At 31.8% G+C, this 18,577-nt stretch overlaps 1 protein-coding gene across 5 annotated transcripts in view; it reads right to left on the bottom strand.

The window, feature by feature from the left end:
- Positions 1 to 3,199: 3,199 nt before the first annotated feature.
- Positions 3,200 to 18,577, bottom strand: part of FSTL5 (follistatin like 5) — a 1,025,577-nt gene continuing 1,010,199 nt past the window's right edge. For 4 of the 5 annotated variants that reach the window (XM_081077240.1, XM_081077242.1, XM_081077241.1 and 1 more), the window contains one exon: positions 3,206 to 6,394. In XM_081077240.1, coding sequence (XP_080933366.1) covers positions 5,692 to 6,394 — 703 coding nt within the window. In that variant the 3' untranslated portion in view covers positions 3,206 to 5,691. Of the gene's footprint in view, positions 6,395 to 18,577 lie in introns of all 5 variants that reach the window. The other variant, XM_081077239.1, reaches the window with a different exon arrangement.

Genomic DNA, 18,577 nt, shown 5'->3' with positions numbered 1-18,577 from the left:
GGCCTATAACTGACATTTCCTCTTACCTTAGATGAATTCTATGCACCTACAATAATATCACTTCTCCCACAATCCTCTGCTATGTGTATTTCTCTTAGACTTGGACTGTTAATCATATCTTGGCTTGGTATTTACAAGTCAAAATAATACATTATAATAATGGGTTCATAAAAACAATAGGAGGATTTAAAAATGGAAAATCTTTCAAAGAGGAGAAATCGAGACTAGACATTTTTTGAGAGAATTCAGAAATAGAATTTCTAAATAATATACCTCAGTACTTCTAGTATAAGTACATTTATTTATTTTTCTATTATTTTCTTTAAACAATACGATTTCTTTTTATGGTATTCCAAAGTATTGGATGGTAGTCCAAATATTTATGACTAATAATATTAGCAAACATTGAAACTGAGCTAATAATGGCAGGAGAGATTGAATATAGTTGAATAACATAGTAAAAATTTTATGCAAATATGTAAGAGTAATAGCAATCAAAGGCAAGTTATATCATGTTGGATGTTGGGAGAAACATAAATACATCAAACAATTGATAGAAGTTTTAAAAAGTTGTGTCAAACCAGAAATATAAATTTTCATCTCAAAATATATTGATATTTCTGTATGATATTATAGATATAACAGTATTTCATATAAACATGCTTCTTGTGGCAAGACTAGTATAGAAAGGAATCTCTGCCTCTATAAATAACTAAAAGATTATGTATATTAATTTAGAGTTTAATAATATATGAGAAGGATTAATCTTTAACATAACAAACACCATGTTTTACATAAGCAATTACATTAAATTTGAGATGGCAAATGTTTAAAAACACATTATCTATCCAAATGTTCATTATATTTCTATTAGCTCTGATACATTAGAGAATTGGAGAATATTAAATAGAAATCACCTGCCTGAATGGCACTACTTTTAATTATCACAGTTTAATAACATTCAAGGCATACATTTTTGTCATAATGATTTAAGATTCTCAAAAAGTTAAACATATATTCTATAGAGACCAAAAAAAAAACACAACAGTTTGAATCTTATATCATCTCTTGTATTTTCAGTGACTGCCGAATACGTGCCCACTACATACTGAGCCCTTCTCTAGATGTGGCATAAACAAAACAAACCAAAAAAAAAAAAGAAAAAAATCCTGCTCTCAATTGGTTGCATAATGTGTATGTGTTGAATGTGGCTATTCAGATAATAAACAATTACACATGTGAGATGCCAATACAATTGTGAAAATGAATACCAGCAACGGTGGATAAACATATTGGGAATTTTATTGTTACTGAAATATAGCATAAAAGAATGAAGGTTAAAATAAAACTTTTCTAAGTCACCAATTGTAGCTGTAAATTATTGTAAAGTAGATGTGCAGTATGTACTAAATACCACAGTGACAAGAACATTTTGGTGATGGATATTACAGAAAAGCTAAGTGCTTTTCCATTTACTAATAGGACTATCTAATGTATTAAATGCAAACACACAAGCAAAAACATGCTGATATGGTCTGGTTAAGACTTAGTCTTCTAGGAACATGAGAAAAGTTACCATGACTTAAGAGTATACTCACTTTAAGTGAAAACAGATATTTGATGAGGTCCTGCTTTTGTTCTCGTTACCCATCCATAAAGGAAAAGATAAATGGTAAATATACGAACAAGTGACACTAAAAGTGACTCCTTATGAGTTTTTAAAGTTGTAACACTGGGTTGTACATGCCATCTTACTTTAGAGTTGTTTTGCTTTCCATGATGGCAATATTGTTCTTAAAATTTTGTCACTTCAAAATTTGACATATGGTATTATATATATCATATATACATGTATATATGATTGAGATATATATACATACACATATATATATATGTGTGTGTGTATATATATGTGTGTGTGTATATATATATATATATATATAGTTGTCAGGTATGATTAAACATATTGTTTCAGCCTGTAAAATCATAGTAAATGTAAAACCCAGTAAAATTCACTTATTTTTTTTAAAAAAAACAACCCTGTGAACAATGTTTGACTGGAATCTAAAAGGTGATAAGATTCTAAATTGCATTTTTTAAAAGTGCTTCAACTTTACATAGATTATAATTAACAGAAGATGGATTGAGTCCTGAAAATTATGTCAGTTTGCTATACATGGTGACATTTCCCTGGAATTATATTCCATTGCTCAATATTTTCATTTAATTTGTCTTTTACTTATACCCTCTTTTTCTCACCTAAATCTTTTTCTCCTTCACGGTTTTCTTATTTCTATTAATAGTCATGTTTGAGACCTGTTGTGTCTGTTTCTTTTTATGATCCATATTTATTCAGTTGCTATTTCAAGTATGGCTCCCTAGCATGCCCTGTTTTACAATTATACTTCCAATGTAATAGTCTGATATTAAAGATCATAAACTTATATTGTTGCAGTAGCCTCCTAACTGATACATTGTCCTCTCATTTCCCATTTGTTCAAATCTTCATTCCATTAAAAAATAATATACTTTGAAAGTGTCATTTTCACTACCATTTCCTTTAAAAAAATTATTGTTGAGTCCCTACCCTGTTTCCCCGAAAATAAGACCTAGCCGGACATTCAGCTCTAATGTGTCTTTTGGAGCAAAAATTAATATAAGACCCGGTCTTATATTATGTTATATAAGACCGGGTCTTATATTATATATTATATAATATATTATTATATAATTATATTATATATATATTATATAGATAGATAGATAGATAGATTTAATATATATAAATCTTATATTATATAAGACCTGGTCTTAAAGTAAAATAAGACCAGGTTTCATTTTAATTTTTGCTCCAACAGAAGCATTAGAGCTGATTGTCCAGCTAGGTCTTATTTTCGGGGAAATACAGTATTTTCAGGATTAAGTCCAAACTCTTTAAATTGGTTTCATTTTTCACCTCCCTCCTTCCAAAATCTGATCATAGCCAACTTTTATAGCCTTATGTATATCACCTTCTTTACATAAATATTTACTTCCTATAAGTTTTGCTCAAGGACTATTTCACGTCCTATTTCCATTCTTCGCTTCACACCTTCTCTCATTTGATGCCCTTTATTACTAGCACAATATTATCATCATAATTTGACAGAAAAAAATCACTTCATTTCAATTTTTTTCTTCTTCTTCTTTTTTTTTTTTTGCTATCACTTCCTTCTCCTGCCTGTTAAAAATCTACTTTCTAATGTTAGAGCTTCTTTATAGAGCAGTTACCTCATCACTTTATTTTAGTTCTTCTCAGTTGTTGATGAGATCATGATTTGCAAGACAGTTTCCTTAGACCATGCATTAAATAATGCTGATGCCCTGTATGTTAACTTTTACTCTACCTTTCCCCCATCATCAAAGAAAAAATATCTACCTCAGAAAATATTATAACATCGCATCTTCTTTTTTCAAAGAACCATAAATGTTATTATTCTAACAATTACACTGTTAAAAAAAAGACAGAGGGAGAGAGGCTCAATATTTGCTTGGTTAATAAAAAATGATGTGGAAAGAAAAGGTCTTTCCATTGAGTTTACTTTTGATATTCCATTCTGATACTCATTTCTTCTCTACACAAAAAGGAATTCTAAAGATATAGACACATCAAAAAGGATAAATTCCTTGCTTTAAATATTGAATATGAAGGAATATAGCAACTTAGAATTGTTCATAAAAAGACAATCTAAATTGTTTTTTCTTGATTGCTTTCATTTCACCTGCTTTCTACCCCATCTCATCACTTTCTAAATAATGTAGAATACCAGATTATGTCTGAAGCAATGGGAGAGAAAACAAAACATTGGCATGTACATTAAAACATCGACTAGTTCTCAAAGGTTAAAATGTAAGAGGTTTATTCTCCTTTTATCAAGCAATGTCTACAGACAAAGCATCCACATGGTGTAAGCTACCAAAGAAGGATGTATGAGACAGACTTACATTAAATCATCAGGTCACAGACATTTAATATGGTTCATGTTCACAAGGGAGAAAATTGCTAAAAAGGAAAGCAGATAAGTAGAAACATAAGCTGATTTTTGTTGTTTATTAAATCTACCTCCCATAATGTTTCCTTAAGCTAAGAAGAAATCTATTGTATCACACAGTTAGGACACTATTTACACATAAGATATTACACACTATAAAATTTCAGGTTTCTAAGCAGTTTTACACAATTTAAACTTGAGTAAAATCCGAGTTTAAAAAAGACGTTATTGGATTACCTTCAGTAAATGGAGGTCATTTCAACAGCCCATTAGCATTTTTTAGCAGTGACAAAACAAAAATAACTAAAACAATTCTCAAAGCATGTAAACTATTACTTTAAGCCTGGGTAATTATCTGCTTATTTCAATAAACCAATTCTCTAGATTTAATCCACTTCTACTGGCCTTTTCTTTGCCTTAAAAAAAAAAAAAAGCAACAATTTTTACTTGTATATATGAGTGGGCCATTTAAGGTTTATGTAGGGGTTGAACAGAAGTCATTCAGGAAAGTTAGTAAGGAATGAAGTTCTGGATGGGTTACACTTAAATAGCAAAAGCAATGGTGAAACGCATCTTTACTCAGCACTGTGGAGCTATCCCTTAATTCCCAACTAATTTTCCTAAAACACCAATACTCATCAATTCTCTAGCCAGCTTTTTTCTCCCTGGTGTTAATTTCTCTACATGTGGTTTATTCTAAGCAGACACAAATAATGATTCTTTTTTGAGAAATGACAGTTCTTGCTGATGCAACACTGGGCTGCATGAAAGGAAAATAATCTATTCTGCTAATAATAAACATTTGTAAGCAGTTGACATCCCAGACAAACTTGCATTAGAAATGTAATGCACTCGTTAGTGATTGAAAGCAAAATGAACAGAGAAAACATTGCAAACATTTTTACCATAATTAGTTTTCCTCCCTTTCTTCCCATTTTCCATAGCATGCTGCAGATTTTACGGTAAGTGTCAAATAGAGTTTGTCACCTGTATACACCTAAGACCAGTTGATGCCTTCAAATGATATTTTTTTGAGGGTTACAAAATGACTCCAAGCAGGTTTTAGTGCAAGAGATGTTAAACTTTTTTCTTTTAATGACAAGAGATTTATACTTTTGAGGGTGTTCAGTATGCAGCTTTTAGCCTTCCTTTCCTCTTGTGACATTCCCTTCAAGGCACAAAAGATTATAAACAGTGGATGGGACAGATTATTTGAATTAAGAATGTTAAGGTTCCACATATCTTTGATTTCTGGTTTAAGCATATAAAAAAAAAAAAGATCAAGAAAAAAAATAGATAAGCCACCCTCAAAATAAAATGGTACTTAAAGTCATCTGAAATTCCCTGCAGTTGAGTTATTTGTAAGTATTTAAATTCTATTTTGTTGGCTTAAAACACAATTATAGATTTGATTCTTGTGACTAATGTAGTTTCCCATTATATATTGTGGTAAAATACTCTAATTGACCAATATTACTAATTGTATATTTCTTTGTCAAAAGAAAACCCCAAACAACAAAATAACTATTTTATTTGGGCCAACCAAGTAACTCAGGTTTGACTAGGATATAAACTTACAAAGTTAAGCTGTGAATTTAAACAATGAATTAAGTGCAATGTACTGGAAAACTCTTCATTCAATAATTATCTAATAGGGCTCCTAGGCATCTCCAACCCAAATGACTGTATTTCCTTTCTCAACTTCAGTGATCTCACAGTTTAACTTATTGAGTCGTCCATCTAATATAAAGAGAGAGTCCTTGGAAGGTGTCATCAGATATTGACCAAACAAGCCACTGTCCTGGATTTGCCTGTTCTTCCTGTTCCAAGGCCATTCTTCTGCCTTGAGGGGTTCCTTAAGGCTCTTTATCATCTTAACCTTCCCAGAGGAGAGCTCTACAAAGAGCACATCAGTTTGTGTGCTTGAGCTACCGTAGATGTTGTATTGGTGGGCTTCAGTAAAGGATGGCTGAAATGCCAGATCAGATATGTGCAGATTTGTGTGAATATCGAAAGCCTCCTGTATTTCTCCTCTGATGGTGATGTACTGGACCCTTACAAGCCCTTTCACGTCGTTAACGCTGACAAGATAGTGACCATCTGGAGAGACATATGGAGTGCCGGTCACATCACTATTGAATCCAATGACTGAGTCAGTGACACCATCCACCATGAGCTGGGGTGGAATGGCTCCAGTGCTGTCAGGTTTGCAGCCAATAAAGTAGTATCCTCCCACGTGTGTATACGCCAATGATTGAGGAACACACTTATAGTCCTTCAAGTTAATTGTCTTGATGTATGACATGGTCTCAAGATCAATTTTTTGTAGTGCGGCTTCATCTTTATGAAGAATAAATCCAAACCTGAGAAGAGAAAAACTGAAGTTAAACAGGAAACTGTAGAGTGATTACCTTAAAACAAACAAACAAACAAACAAAACAAAAAATGCACTGTGGACAGTTGGAAAGGGCCATTAAATCCAGGCACTAACTGTCAGGCTATGCAATAATTTGTGTCACAATCATGTTAGGAGTACATTCAATTGTGCTGCCCTTCTCCTTTCTCTAGGTTGTTCTTTCATTACAACCAAATGATCATAACTCACTCTGTAGAAAGCAGAATATTTAAAAGTAATATATCTAGTTAATTGGAACAACAAATTTTACTTTTACCATAGAGAGTATGATTGAAACATCACTTTGTATGTTTCTAAATCTTCTGATATTGAACAACCTTGGTTAACTGCTATGAAAGCCAGCAGGAATAAAAAGGCTTGGATATATATCTATTTAATTCACATTGGTTACTTCTTATATTGTCTTATGATTATCAAATACATCTGACACATAACTATTTAAATAATTATCTACATTTTTCTCATTTTAATCTGCCTGGAAGGACTACCTTAATAGATGTAGATTTGTGTGTGTGTATTTGTGTGTGTGTGTGTGTGTGTGTGTGTATAGAACTATTAGACTTCTACATGTTGCATCTTAGAATCACCTTGATTTAACTACCTCTATGATTTTAACATTTATTTTAAGTTTTAAATACTAGTTATGTTTTTCAACCTCACCATGCTTATATTGTTAATCTTTTAAATGATATACCTGCATTTTATTGGTTATCTTCTATTAAACAATGATGAACTTTGGAGAATTATGGTATTTTTCTATTAGAGTCAATTTAAAAATAAATATTTTTCAATCTGCTTTGGTGGCCTCTTTAATTACTTCCGTGCTTTTCAAGCATTTGTCCTGAATACTAGCTGCAAATTATCAGAAGTCCCTGTGACAACGGTAAATATATTTGGAAACCCTGACCCATAATATCGGTGGCTTCCTAGCAAAATAAGTAGGTTAAATAAGATAAAACAATATAAAATAAGTAGGTTAAATAACATAAAAATATAAAATAAGTAGGTTAAATAAGATAAAACAAGATTATATCCAAAATGGATATTGTCCAATGGAGATGTGAAGGACTTTTATTTTTACTTTTGTTAATAATATTGATTAAAGCTCCTCTTAACATTTCTGAAAGAGACATAAAAATAAAGATCAGAAATATTGTTACATTGATTGTGCTCATAAATGAAAAAAGATGACTTTATTGTATTAAGACAAAACAAAACTAAACAAACAAAACCTGTAAAGATAGCCAATTACATTATTGTAACCCGTGAAACTTATTTTTAGTATGCTAATTCCATGATTAAAAAAATGTCTATTTCCACAGACAGAAATACATAAATATGGTACATTCAGGGTAATAGCTCCTTAAAATTTCAAATATAGGCATAGGGCAAGATCAAAAATGTAAATCAACATATTTTAATATCAGAGAAAAGAAGATGAATGTTTTCAAAAATCAGTCTCGTGTTCTAATCGTGTAAAGCAGGGAGTACCTCAGCATCAATATTTTACTACAATAGACATATAATTGTAACTGCTTCTATGTTATTACCTTATATAAAGTTGGGGAGCCATATTATAATTTTAGCTATATATGAACATTTATGAAGAGACTATTGTCTTTGGAGAGTACACATTCTTCTACACAAAAAAAGAACTATAGGATATAGCTACTCCCTTAAAAAGATTTCTTAAATATTTATTGAGCAAATATTAAACATGAAGCATTAGGAATAAACTGGAGATCAACATTAAATCCCTTGCTTTCAAGGAGTCTAGAAATTTTGAGTGATAAAAAAAATTGAAAACCTGTTAGTAACCAATGCTTAGTTATAGCATCATGCTATGCTATTACTTACTTTAGCAACTATTTATCTCTATTTACTTGAGATAGAATAATCTTTTTGAAAATAGTATTTCTAGTGTAATTCAGAATGGCATTTAACATTTCTGGATTCTCTCCTGAAACTTTCTCTTTTTCTGTGTTCCTAATAACTGTGTCCTTTCAGTAACACAGCTCGTACCATTCCTATTCAGGATAACATTTTGTCCTGATCACAATGGTATGAAGAAATATTCATATTGATGATGACTTCAAAATGTTCCCATTAAAGTATCAATGTCCACAACAGGTTTTAAATACTACCTAATATTAAAGAATTAAAAAAAAATAACTCGCACTGAAAACTGAGTACTATTATTTTTGTGTGTCAGCATCAAAAATATAAAATCATAAATTTCACTATCCACTCTCATACTGTCTTAATAAATAATTAACTCTGACTATTCTAAGTGGATGCTTGTTGATTATTGAATAATCATTAAAGACATGCAAGTGTGTAGATGTATGATTATGTCTGATATTATTTATGAATTTATGAATTATGATTGAACATACCGTCTTTTGTTTCCTGTTATATATTGTACATGTGCTCAGAGGCAAAAGCAGTAATATGCACATTTAATAAAAGCAATAAGCCAATCAAGTTTTGGAGTTTCAGTTCTCCTCTTAACCTTGAGTCTTCTAGTCCCTTGGGCAATGTTTTCTGAATGCTAATGAAGAAGAATGGGACAAGTTCTAACTACACTTGGACGATTTTAACTGTGATAGTAAAGAATGCACTTAAGTTTTCTGTGATACAATCCAGCTTCTTTTGGAGGTAATTAAATTTTTAAAAAATGGTCTGGTTAAAAATGCAAACGCTCCATGTGGGGTGATAAAATTACATCTATATTGGCATCCACACTATGAAATGCTCCTGTAAGCGGTCTAGTTACATAAGTGAATGCATACGAATGCCTTCAACTTTTCACTACTGACTTATTGGACAGGAAGTGGTGTCTCTAATTCAAAAATCTCCCCTAGTATAGATTGATATTCAGAAATCTCCCATTGTTCATTAGTCTGTGATTAATATTTACGAATCTCTCAACTTTCATGCCTGCTCAGTATACTAAAATCCTGCATAGTACTAAGTTTAACATAGTTTATCTAATATTTATTAAAACATGTATAAGAAGTCTCAGGGTGTGAGAAATGAGAGAATTAAAGCTTACTCTTGAAATCACTTCTTTTATTGGGCAATTAAGGCAACTAGGACAGTGTGCCCTATTAGCATGTCATTGTGTGGATTTGTTGTCATATTTGGTGAAGACAATTAGAACCATTTTTTTTCTTTCCCAAATTATTTGACTTTTCTGAATGTTTAGTCAATCTAGTTTATTATAAAATTTATTTAAAAAGTCTCAAGTTTAATTACCGCTTTCATGCTTTAAGGTGAGGTTCTGAAATGATTCATACATAAAGAACTTGTTTTGGATGAAGTAAGGGTTTTCAATCAAGATTATGTTAGTTTCATGATCCGGTTTTTCAATAGAGTAGATATGTGACCTTATGTAAAGTCCTTGACTTCCATGAATTTCAATTTCCTCATCAACGGGAACAAAATAAAAGTATAACCTTGCTTTGGGGACGAGCGTAAATGCGTGTGTATTACCAGCCAAACAGTAGATTCTCAATAAATAGATCTTGACAGTGCTTTACAACTTAACTAGCATAATCTTCCCATTATCAATCAAATAAATTATCCCCTATTGTACAATAGATTATTATAATCCATGGATTGGAAAAAAACCAAAAAACAATTATCAATTTTTCTGTATAGCTAGTATGCTCACAATGTTAAAAATAAGCATAGAGTGTTACTCAAATGTGGCTTGAATTTTTTCCATTTGTGAGTGCAACAGAGATCACATTGACAACAGAAATTTACGTTTTAAATTTTGCTCTTACTTGTACCAACAGGATCTATGCCCAGTCCACATTTTACCGAATCACCAAATATCTCACAGTGTTAGAAATGAAGGCAGTCTAGTTCATGCCATCTTCTTTAGAGGTACTGCTTCACTTCTTACTGACAGCCTGGATCAGTAGGCCCTGGTGTACTGGGTGAACTTGAGCTGTGCACAGATGATGGAATTTGAAATAGGTACCCATCTTACTAAAAAATGTTCAGGAAAAGCAACTGAAAATGATGTGGCTGACTTTAGGACCTGTATATCTAAGGACACGGATAGTTGCTGTCAGAGTTTATGTCATGGTAACTCAAGAGCCTTCCAAAGGAAGTTATTGGACAGAGACGGGGAAAGGGCAGATATTTAGAGAGAAGTTTGGTTGAAACAACATGAAGTCTAGTAGAATAACTGATCAAAGATCACCACATCTCACAAGAACAAGCTAGATTTCTTGCATTTAAGTAATTACTGATTTCCCTAAGTCTCTCACTCAGAAAGTCCCCAAATGAATCGGTTCACACAGAGTCTCACAAAGCAGTTTCCGAGTCACTGTCACCCTACTGTATCTGTCTTGTTCTGCTCCTGTTCTTCTTTCAAAAGATCACCTGAGAAGCTAGTGAAGGAATCTCACAAGTGCAATTAATGACCTTTACTAATTTGCCACAGTCAGTGCCAACACCAGTGATACCCTAAACACTGGAGTGAAAGAATCCTGTCAGATTTGCAGAATAACAATTTTTTTTATCTCCTGAGTCTGAATGCAATACTGTGTGTCCCCAGAGTCCTCACAGATTCTCACCTGAACAGTTTTCCTTACTGCTGACTTTTAATATTTAACCACTGAGGATAAAACCCATATTGAAGCTGGAAAGGGTGCCATATGCTCCCTGTCCATTCCTACACTGCCTCTTTCCTCAAATCCTATCATCTGTACCTCCCCAGATTGTAAAGCGAGTCTTTCCATGTACATCAATGGATGCAAATAGGAAGTTGTAAGTGGAGATTGGGTGTATTGAGCATTGGATTAGCCAGAGACACTATCCTGTGATTAAAGCAACATCACCACAATCCACATCTAAAACAAAAGCATTTCCCAAAGCTTCTCTAATGTCTTACTTATAGAAATCATATTCATTGAAATAAAATTCCAGAACAAAAGAATTTGAACAGCCCTAGGAATGAGTTGTACTGAGATTTTACTTGAGAAAAAAATCTACATCCATCAAGTAGTTAGTGTTTCATAAATAATAGTTGGCAAGATTATTAATATCTTGTTTTTTGAATTGCATTGTAAGTATCTTATTTTTCCAACTGGAAGGTAAGACGCCGAACAGATAAAAAACTAAAATTATACCCACCCCAAATAATTACTATATAAGCCCACACATACAATAAACTGTTGCAATGACATCTGTTGTGTTACAGCTGACAGAGTTTTCACAGACACAAATCATAAATCTGACATGAGCCATCATTCACTAGTTTATGAATTCCTTTCTATTTAGTTGTTTTCTATTATCCCACACTGACCCTTGTAAGAAAAGATTGAATGCTGTTCCTACTCAAGTACCAGAGGACTTAGTTTTTATCTAAACTTCACATAAATAGCTCAGTAAAACATACCTTTGCATAAACAGTGGTCACATTCATACTCAGGAGAGGGGAAGCTCAGAGAGATAGCACTGACAGGTTTAGTAAAGATTTATAACTAGAGCTAGGACACAGTCCTAATTCTTAGATGTGTTTGAGAAATGATAGCACTTTGAAGTTTTCTGTTTTCAAACGTAGGTTGGAAAAGCTAAAATGAACCCATAGTATGCCCTCCTATCTGACTTTTATAAGTATATTATAGAAATTCTATATTAAAGATTTTAGCTACATTACTTCTTCTCTACACTCATTTTTAGTACTTTTTTTTTTCTAAGAAGAGAAGTAGAATGTGTTTCTGTACACTAAATTCCCTATTTTCTTCCTTCTCAAATATTCGATTGTTCTAATATGTATGGAGTTTGATTCTTCTTGGGGAAATTGAAACATAAAGGCATAATTTAATTACAATATATTCAGGATGTCTAACTGCTTAACAGAATTAATATAGTGTCCATAGGTCTATCACAACTTACAATAGCTTAACTAAAAACTTTTCAACTGCGATGGTACAGAAGTCATAAGCATTCAATAGAAGACGTACTTTGAATTTTGATATTTTCCCCAGGACAGTGACAGCAGTACAATACTCTCAGATGCTGGGCAGAAGCAGCAAACTGCAACTCCCCATGCATCACTTAGTTGCAGGGGCAAAACCTGGTACTCTACAGTGCAGGATTAAATGCACTTTCGGTTTACAATATTGCAAACGTACAACGGGTTTGTCAGGACATAACCCCATCGTAAGTCAAAGAGCATCTATATACGACAGACAAAATTTCAAATACCAAACTTCTCTACCTCTTTTTGAAGAATTTAAGAGATTGGGGGTGGGGAGGCGACAAAAAAAACAAAAACAATGATTAATGTAATCTACAAAATGAGCAGAAATATAACAGAAAATATCATTATGACTGTAAAAAAAATTATTAAAATCAGAAAAAGCAAAGAACTGAAAAGAAAAATTAACAAGCAAACGAGACTCTTCCTCACATGAGAGGTGGGGTATGAATGGTCGATAAACATCAAAAGATTCAAAACTTCACAAATGATTAGGTGAATATAAATTAAAACACACAAAAATGAATTATTTCTTGTTACCAATCTATTGGTAACAATAATAAAGTGTGTTTACATCCAACACTGGTGATTAAATATGTTCTCTGATGTTCTATTGGTGGAAGCATAATTGTTTTAGGCTTTTTAGAGAATAATTTGTTATCTCTGAAATTAAAATACGACTCTGCTTTAATGAGGCCATGATGTCTCTCCGTATCTTCCCTTAATAAATGCTCATAAAAGGACTACAAAGTAGTATGCACAAGGATATTCTTTGCTGCACTGGTTGCAATAAGGAAATTTAGCAATAATATAAATGCCAAACAATAAAGGAATGCTTAAATAAACTATGAACCATCCACCAAACAAAATCTCATACTGTAGCTATAAAAATGACAGTGTATTAGTAATGACACAGAGGTATCTCCAAAACCATTCATTTTTAAACAAGTAATACCTGATTAAAGAGAATACTATATATTTTAGTGCACATATAAGTAATTGCTTCAATAAATGAACTGAGAGATAACTCAACAATCTGTCTAGTTTTCTAAAAAGAAAAGTGCAATGGATGCTTATAAAAGAAAACTTCTACGTAATAATATATATATATATATATATATATATATATATATATATATATAAAATATAATATAATATATATAAGTATATATATATATACTTCTGCATGGTTTGCATATTGCACATATGAATCAAAATATATCAAGAAACCATGCAACCTTATCATTTTTCAACCAAATAAAAGTAGAGCAGTGAGATGCCATTTTCATTTCATGAATTAGGAATACATAATCTTAAAGAGCATTCAATGAAATTGGCACTTTCCTACATTACTAATAGCAGTGTAACTTGCATGTAGAAAATAATTAGTAATTAACATCAAGGATTATTCACATATTTCTGCCCTTTTTAGTAGTAATTCAATTCCTAGTTGACTTTCCTGAGGGAATAATAATAAATGTGGATAAAGCTTTACATACAGATATTTATTTAGTACTTACAATTGGTCAACTCAAAAGCCCGTATATAAGTGAATATTTATATATACAATGATGCAACCACTTGATGCAATAGAAGAGACATGCTTAAAAGATATTATAAAGCACTAATTTAAGACTAATCTTTATTCAATAAAGTTATATGAAAAGAGTGCAGTATCACACAAATAGTATAATTAAACCATTAAAAATAAAATAAGCAAAGCCCATACATGAATGAAGACAAATGTGCCTAAAGGCTAACTTTGGTTAAGTTTGGAGACTGGATTAAGTTTATTTTATTTTAAGTCTTTAATCTTCATTCAATTAGCATAGTCCATAGTCTACTTTCACAAAAAAATAATTATAAATTAATTATGCTTAATTATAGCATTAGTTACTATATCTCTGTATATATATATACACACATATGTATACATATACATATACATATACATACATATATATGTATATATATATATATATATATATATATATATATATATATATATAGAGAGAGAGAGAGAGAGAGAGAGACAGACAGACAGACAGACAGACAGAGAGAGAGAGAGAGAGTTGAAATGATACATAGGAACTCTAAACGCTCATGTAGCTCTCATGATAATTGCTAACCATGGTTTTAATCTGGAATATACATTTACTAAGTATCCAGATAAATGTACAAACTGTTCTTGGAGCTTCAAAAAAAAGATTAATCGATGTAAAGAAAGACTCATCTTCAGAGAAATATAGACAAAAATAATGCAAAAATTCTTCAAATATCAGAATATGTTTGGACATTAAATTAAATGAAAAAGCACATGTTAATACAAAGAATATTGAACTGAATCATCCAAGAAGATGGAACAATAAAATCATAGAATAAGTAAGTAAGGGGACCAATAAAAAAATGTTATGGTCTGTAATATCAACAAAGAATTTGAGCACTAGAATAAAACTAAAAGTTTGCCAGAAGAAAATTCTTGCAGCTGTGATTTCAGTAGATAGAAGGGTAAAGCAGTAACAATTCCTTGAACAACTAGAAACAGAAAAGCTTTCTCTTGTCAAGACATCATTCCACAATGTTAATCAGAGATTGTTTTTTATATTTTTCTAAATTATTCTCTCTTTGAAAATCTGCTTTGAAATCCAACCTGGCATAACTATTTTTTACAACATCTATTCTCAAAATAGTACATTTGATAATTGTCTTAACTCTCATTTCAAAATATTGAAAGATTTCATATTTTTAAGTCTGTTATATGTAATTTGGTGACTGCACATCAGAATTTAAATCAAATGTGGTTTTACTGCAAATCTTTGAAAAGTAATATTGTTTTCAGAGATTGAACCAAGCGCACATAGTAAAGATATGAGAGCAAACAAGTCGGAAGTAGTTGAACTTTTACAACTATTTTATTAATTCTGCTTGACATTTTAATCTTACTGACTTTAGTAGTCTTTCACTGGTGAATTCTTTTAATTGGCATAATGATGCTATAGAGAGATGTGAAGCTTTATGAGAATAGAGTACAAATAGAAAAACCAAAGTATGCCTGATACTTCTGTTGTATATCTGCCCAAATACTATAATTTTATTGCTTTTATTGCTGTTTGTATAATGGTGATGATACTAGTTAATCCCCAGAATACTAAGATAATAACTTAGTTTTAAGAATCTCAGTATTTTAAAACAAAAAATCCCCATGAAGGGCAAAGGCAAAGTACTTAACTAGAATGTTTACAATAATGAACTTCAAATATGGTTGCATTGCTCTTGGATGGAAATTGAATGGCTGTTACCTTTTCAGAATACTTTTCAAGGTACTGAGACTATTCAGTTGAGTAGAATAGTCTCTTTGACAAATGGAGCTGTGACAAATGGATATCCTCAACCAAATAATAAAGTTGGTTCCCTACCTCATACCATATGTAAAAGTTAACTCAAAATGCATTTAATAAAAAAAAATAATAATAAAAAAATTAAGTGAAGCCATAAAATGCTTGGAAGGAAACTTAGGTATACATCTTCATGATCTTGGGTTCTTAGATACGACTCACAGTCTAAATAACAAAAGAATAAAAACAGATAATTTGGACTTAATCAATATTTAAAATGTTGTGTAGCAAAGACCACAACTATCAAGAAAGTAAAAAGACAATCCACAGAATGAGAAAAAATATTTATTAATCATACATCTGATATTGTCTAGTAACCAGAAAAAATAAAGAAGTCTTACAATGCAAGAACAGAAAGATAAACAACCCAATTAAAAAATGGACAAAGGGCTTGAATAGAAATTTCTCCAGTGAAGATATACAAATGACCAACAAGCACTAAAAAGAAGTTTAACATAATTAGTCATTAAGAAATGCAAATTGAGTCAGAATGAAATGCTACTTGACACCCATTAGGATGACTATCATAAAAAAAAAAAAGATGAATAATAACAAATGCTGATGAGGATGTGGAAAATTGGAACTCATACATTCCTGGTGGGAATGTAAAATAGTTAGTTCAGCACTGAAGAAAACAGTTTGTCAGTTTCTCAAGAAGTTAAACATAGAATTATTATATGATCCAGCAATTCTACTTCTAGATATATACTCCTCCAAAACTGTAAACAGGCCTTCAAACAAATACTTGTACACAAATATCCATAGTAGTACCATTCTCAATATCCAAACTGTGGAAACAACCAAAGTGTCCATCAACAAACACATGGATAAACAAAATGCGGTGTAGCCATATAATGGAATATTCAATTAAAAAGGAACGAAGCATGAATACACGCTACAATGTGGATATACCTCAAAAATGTTAAGCTTTGTTAAAGAAGCCGGATACAAAATGTTATTTATTTTAAATTCAGTTTATATGAAATATATTTCACTTATATACCTTATAAATAGGTAAATCCATAGAAACAGAAAGAACATTTCTGGATATTTCCAAGGGTTGAGGGAAGGAGGAATGGGAAGTGATTTCTAGTAGGTCCAGGTTGTCTTTGGAAGTGATGAAAACGTTTTGGAATATTTTGAAACCACATAGAGGTGATGGTTGCACAGCATTCCAAATATACTAATGCCATGAATTTTGAATCTACCAATGCCGTTTTGAAATGTTAATTTTGTTATGTGAATTTCACCCCAATAAAATATATATTTTAAGAAACACGATGACTAAAGTTAATCATAATTTGTTGCATATTTGAAAGTTGCTAAGAGAGTAGCTCTTAAAAGTTCTCATCACAAGAAAAACATTATTTGTTAACTATGCATGGTGACGGAGGTTAACTAAAGTTACCCTGGTGATCCTTTGCAATATAAACAAATATCGTATCATTATGTTGTACACCTGAATGAATATAAAGTTATATGTCAATTATACCTCAATAAAAAATCTAAATCTAAATATTAGTTAACGATTGAGCTAAAATTAAACAATAAGGGTGAAAATTGCTGACTAAGCCTAACTCATGATAACACAATAATGATATCAAAGAATTTGTCTCTACCTTGTGCACATTTGAATAGTAGTACACATTTACCACATTCTCAGTCCAACCCCAATTTTAGTTAATTGTTGGAAAAACAAACAAACAATAGTAGAAACAAAGCAAAATATTATCAATGCAATTTAGGTTATTCACCGGAAAAAAATTTAAAAAATACATTTTTAATCTGTGTATTTAACAATTCTCTGAGTCTACCATGATCCAAGAACTATGCTTCTAGACTCCTTGGTGTAATTTCAGTATTTAGTTCAAAGAGGTCATTTATTTATCATGGGAATTTCCGTAAGGTGTTTTAAATCTTTTGCCATATATATATGGAGATAACCTAAGTTTCATTAGTTAAACTCATTAGAAAGGAAAAAGTGTTACAGGTTGGGAAGCAACAAAAGCAAGAAAGTTCAGAAAACAAATAAGAGGAGAATAACAATCAACACACCAGCAATCCCAAGATATTAAGTAAAAATTAATTTTTTTCTGCATCTGGAAAATATTAACAGACCTATTATTTTATTTCTTTAAATAGTGATATGAATTCTAATGTCAAGCAAGAATATTCCAATTTAGGTACCTAATGATTGTTCATAGCAAAGATGTGTGTTTTGGAGTCAAGATTTGAGTACTGGTGTCCTATTGTCATGCAGGGTCTCAGCTCCCATTTCCCGCACAAGAACGCAGGATATAGTGAAGCCAAAAAGGAACACCCAGGGAGTCATAGATAGGGGAGTCATACCACTATATTCTCGCTGGTGGCTGGGTTGGAGACACAGGAAGCAGGAGATGTCCACTTCTCTGCCAACCAACCTCACTTGCTAACTGCAATCCAACATGCTAACTGCAGTCCGCACTTGCCAGCCACCATTCGCTGCTAGCGTCGCCATGGAAGTTATATTAGTGGCCACCTAGCCACAGCTGATGGCCATCCAATCACAGTTGATGGCCCTTTACTATCTGAGCCAGCACCTTTCCATGTGAGGTGGAGAGCCTGGAAACTGCACTCCTGGCTCTGTTCCCACACCTATGTACTAGCTTGTGACATTTTGTATAACTTACTTTATTCTTTTCTTTGTTATACATTCTAATAAGGCATAATCAGTTAAGATTAGAGAAATATATGT

Source organism: Rhinolophus hipposideros, assembly GCF_964194185.1.
Source record: "Rhinolophus hipposideros genome assembly, chromosome: 16".
Taxonomy (NCBI): Eukaryota; Metazoa; Chordata; class Mammalia; order Chiroptera; family Rhinolophidae; genus Rhinolophus; species Rhinolophus hipposideros.
This window is presented reverse-complemented; position numbering and strand designations above follow the sequence as displayed.